This window comes from Morone saxatilis, unplaced genomic scaffold, assembly GCF_004916995.1.
Source record: "Morone saxatilis isolate NCDOM2014 unplaced genomic scaffold, NCSU_SB_2.0 Contig0, whole genome shotgun sequence".
In the NCBI taxonomy this organism is placed as follows: domain Eukaryota; kingdom Metazoa; phylum Chordata; class Actinopteri; family Moronidae; genus Morone; species Morone saxatilis.
In genome coordinates, this window is record NW_023339650.1 from 1,086,539 (window position 1) to 1,091,257 (window position 4,719).

The window sequence follows — 4,719 nt, forward strand, 5'->3', positions numbered from 1 at the left end:
AACCTTCAGTAACCCCTCTCGCGCTCAACTGCCTAACAATAACTAACCGCTCTCACCACTATTTCCCACCTTAAAATGAGTCCAACCCAAACCATCACAACAAAACCACTCAACCATTCATTCATATACCGGCAACCCCCAACATTACCCAGCATCTCGACATCATAATATCAACATAAGGACAAAAACACACCTCCACTCAACCCAGCCTTGATTAGATGCGACATATACGCTCCTATCCGTTACCCCTTCCTTAGTTTTATACTACAATAACACACGCCGCCCCAGATATTGCAGGCACTATCTCAAACACAACACCACAATTGCATGCTATCGAAAAACTGTGACTCGACATATACGTGTACGTTCGCAATACCTTGATGCTTAAAATGGCGTTTCGTCTGAATATTGCAGATTTTCACCCATTAATTGATAAATAATCAAAGTGAAGCAATTACGTCACACACCAGATCAGATTTCTTAAAACCACAAAACCACCACCAACTTACACGAACAACCTGAATAATTTTAAGTAGGAACAAAGATTCATCAGTAAATTGGACTATATTTGAGACCCAGCTATATAAATATTTTCCATTCCTTTTTTGAAAACCCATGTTCGCATAACCATTTGGGCTCAAACTTGCTCTCATTAATTTCCAAGAACCATTCCACCCTTCAGAAAAAAAAAAACACATATCAGATGAGTATTTCAGGATAAAAATTGACAGATCACACAGAAGCAAAGGACTCAGACCAAACACAAAAACCACCGCAAACCACCAGAATCATTCTGATCATCCACTAACCCAATACAAAAAACACAAACTCTGCCGGAAAAAACACCCCCCAAACCTCCATCCCGATGGAGCACGAAACTCAGTGAACCCTCACCTCGAGGAGGATACCCTGAGCGCAGCCCACTCTTCCAGCCACCATCTCACACACACGAGACCACAAACAGCCCAGACCCTGATCCTATTCATTACTCAAACGCGCCAACTCACTGTGTGTCTCTGTACAGCCCATGCCTTGACCATCTCACTTCAAAATCAGCCCTACTACCTACACTCAACTGCTCATACATTATCAACCATAGACTGACAGTGCACCACCTGCATCCACAGACTCGACCCCGAACGAGAAACCCAACCACACAGCACCCCCCAACACAACCACACACTACAAACCCACAAACCAAAAACAACACCACAAAACGTCATCAACTTACTGTTCTTCGGTTCTTCGCACATCCTCATACCAGTCTTATTTATTAATTGAATCCTAGTTATTATAAAACGAAGAAAACGCAGATAATTCAATAAGACCGTCCAAGCAAGAAAAACAGGACTTGTGAAATTGGAAAATACACCACACACCACACACAACACACACACACAACACTCAACACATCACATCACATCATCAAATCAAAATAGCAAAAAACAACTTATTTCAAATAGCAAGGCACCCCTTGCAAAAACAGTAAAAAAAAAGTTGATGAAATTTTGACTACGGCCATGCCTTAAAAATAGAACTGGGCACAACACAAAAACAACGTAATACCCAATAAGTGGTGAACTAATACACTATGAAAACATTAATAGAACTTAACAAATAAACAATACCTTAACATAAAACCAAAAAAATCAAGCCACATCAAATCCCACGTAAAATATCTAAGATACTTTAAGATAAACACACAAAAACCACCATGAACCTACGGAGAACTCAAAAACATGCGCGTCTTTGAAATGAGTTATATCAATCGCGGACAGTATACATTACTAATGCCGGTAAGGAACTTGCAGTAGGTATATGTGCGTAGACTAGCCATTTTAGGCTACATTAAGGAAACAAAATGCAAAACAGAATAACCTTTGGCAAGTTGAGCTTCAAGTCATTGAAGGCACAGGCCAAAAAAATAGGCAATGAAAAAAATTTTAAAAATGGAATGGTAGAAAAATGTGCCCAGGAACCCCTAAGGGTTAAGTTAGCTAATGTTAGCTAAACTAGCTAGATAATTTCAGTAGTAAAAAACAAAAACAAAAACAAAAACTTAGTTGTTGGCTAGGTAGTTACATCTGAAAGATAATGTTACATCAAAAGTTAGTTGGCAAATGTTTTGCTGACATAAGCTAACTTAAGATGTGACTATCGTTTAACCATCTTCAAAATGTGGTTGTCATTTCAAAATAGATTAGGCTAGCACATAGCATATGTAAGTACAGGAAAGTAGGTTGACCAAGTCTTAATTCATCATTATATCCCCCAACCCTAAACCAGGTATATTACTGGCACAGCTGTGGAAATTAGAGGGCCGGTTCATCCAAATTTCAAGACTCATTTTCACACTTCTGTTTTCATTGAAAAATGACACAAATTAAACTGCAACATTTCTTATCAGAAACATTGGCTAATCCACAGAACTCACTGTAAAAACTGTAGACTGAGTCCTGACTGTAATCTGTGACCTTTTATTTTCACAGGCAAGATGTGACCGAGGATGACCTACGGCTGCTCTTCTCCAACGCTGGAGGCACTGTGAAAGCATTCAAGTTCTTCCAGTACGTAGACCTATCCCACGGTAAAATCAGTGTCATAAACTTGCTGGAGGTGGCCTGATAAGAGTTCCATCTTGGAACACTTGGTGCCTCTTGCTGTAGTTCAGCATTCTGTTTGTGTTGTACCCCAGCAGAGATCATTCCCTGCGCCGCTCACTGCTGTGTGATGTTTTCCAGGGATCGTAAAATGGCTCTGATCCAGATGTCAACAGTGGAGGAGGCCATCCAGGCCTTGATTGACCTCCACAACTACAACATGGGAGGCAACCAGCACTTGAGAGTCTCCTTCTCCAAGTCCACCATCTAAACTACTGACAGTGCCACGGTCTACTGTCAGAAACCTTTCGAGACTGTGTCTGGACACTGGGGAGCAGGGGGGACCACATTGATTGAATCAGTTCTGTTGTTCGGGTTTTGTTGATCCTGTCATTCCTTGAGAGAGACTGAAACCTTTGACTTGCATCCTTTTTTAAAGAGAACAATTGAGTATGTTGCAGATACTGGATCCTCCCAGCTATTCTTACCTGTACCTCTGTATTTTCTATGTCAAACAAAACATTGACATGAACGATTGTCCCCCTGTATGATAACTTGATGTAGATCAGTGTTTAATTCTTGATTTAGTTGAAAAGATACAGTAATTATGTGCCTTACTTGACAATATCAACTGTTTCTACAGCTGGACATGTTCATTAATTACCCTCGTATGCTTTTGAGGCACATGGATATTTTTGGAGGTCGGTGAGAGTCATTATTACAGTTTTTGAAGTCAACCAAGCGTAGCTTTTTTTGTTGTGTTTTAAGAGTTTTAGATTCATGACACTTTTCCTTTTGAGTTCAGGAGAGGATATTCTTGAGGCAACATGTAAGTTTCTACAGCAGCCTGCGACAGGCAGTTTAACTTGAATTCCATTATTCCACAAGTTACGTTTCAGTGCTAGGTTGTTCTGCCCCAGCTTGATTTCACACACCGTCACATATCCCAATGTGGCTCGTGGCTTAAGTATTTCTTTATCTGTGTTTTTTGAAGCCTTTCTCCCCCCCACCCCCCATAGCAGTGAGGTGTAATTGTCAGTGACAATGTTTGTTTTTTTTTCTAAGCATGTATAGCTGTGATAGGACGTCACATCAGAAAGTGTTGCATGCTGTGGAAGCAGTTTGAAGATTGAGTCCACTGTGATTTTATTTTCATGTGACAGTTTACTCGAGAGGGCTACTCAGTTGGACCAAAGTTTCTGTGCCTTTAGTGTTCCTTTAATTAATTTTAACAAGAAAAAAACAAGCATTTGAAAATACTGAAATGACACATTTCAGGGAAGAATGCACAGAATTTTAAGTGTCAAGTTTATTCCCATTTCTTATATACCCGACCTCTTGACCCCGAGGTGCTCAGAAATAATAGTTCTGTATATTTTTTTCTTCCAAGTCCAATTTTATACAGCTCAAAATGTAAGGATTTGGTATAGGTCTGAAGAGGCACAATTAAAGGCTGAATTATTTTCTAACAAAAGGGAGGTGTGACTTGGTTTCCTGCTTTTTTTTTTTTTAGTTTTCCCTCATGGTCTCTCTCGTGTATTCTGCATTACTTCTGTAGCATGCCTAATAAAACTGTTCTGTAGCTCTGCGTTCACCTCCTCCTGTCTCTCTTCTTTCTCTGTTCTGTCTGCTCCCGCTCACTTCTGAAACCATCTTCAGTCCCAGGGTGGGAAGGAAGCCAAAATTCATTTTGGAGCCACTTGAAAACAAGCTCCAGATTGAGCTCTCTGATGGTACTAATTCACAAGACAAGAAGTACATTTTGTTGATGCGTTTCCCACCCTGCCAACTGACACAATCTATTCCTTTGATGTCTTGCTCTCCTCTTCTCTGGTAGTTGCCTATTTTCTAATCAGTCTCTGAGGGCCTCTGCACTCCTAACAATCTATCTGATCTATCTACTTGCACTCACACCTTTTTATCAATTACATAAATGGTCTTAGTTGTCGTTCTTCCGAGCGCTATGTGTTTTCCTGCCAGCTTTGGAGCGTCTTTGAGTAAAACTGCTACGTACGCAAGCATGATCATTAGGACCCACTAGGGCTGGGCGATATGGCTTAAAAATAAAATCTCAGATTTTTTCACACCAAACCCAATTTACGATTTTAATAGATTTTTT

At 40.2% G+C, this 4,719-nt stretch overlaps 1 protein-coding gene across 1 annotated transcript in view; it reads left to right on the forward strand.

Moving 5' to 3' along the window:
* The window catches only part of ptbp2a (polypyrimidine tract binding protein 2a), a gene marked incomplete at its 5' end in the record, with an annotated part of 22,945 nt that extends 18,753 nt beyond the window's left edge, over positions 1-4,192 (forward strand). The window contains 2 exon segments of the mRNA XM_035652252.1: positions 2,490-2,567; positions 2,742-4,192. Of these exon segments, the coding sequence (XP_035508145.1) occupies positions 2,490-2,567; positions 2,742-2,871 (208 nt within the window).
* Positions 4,193-4,719: the final 527 nt, after the last annotated feature.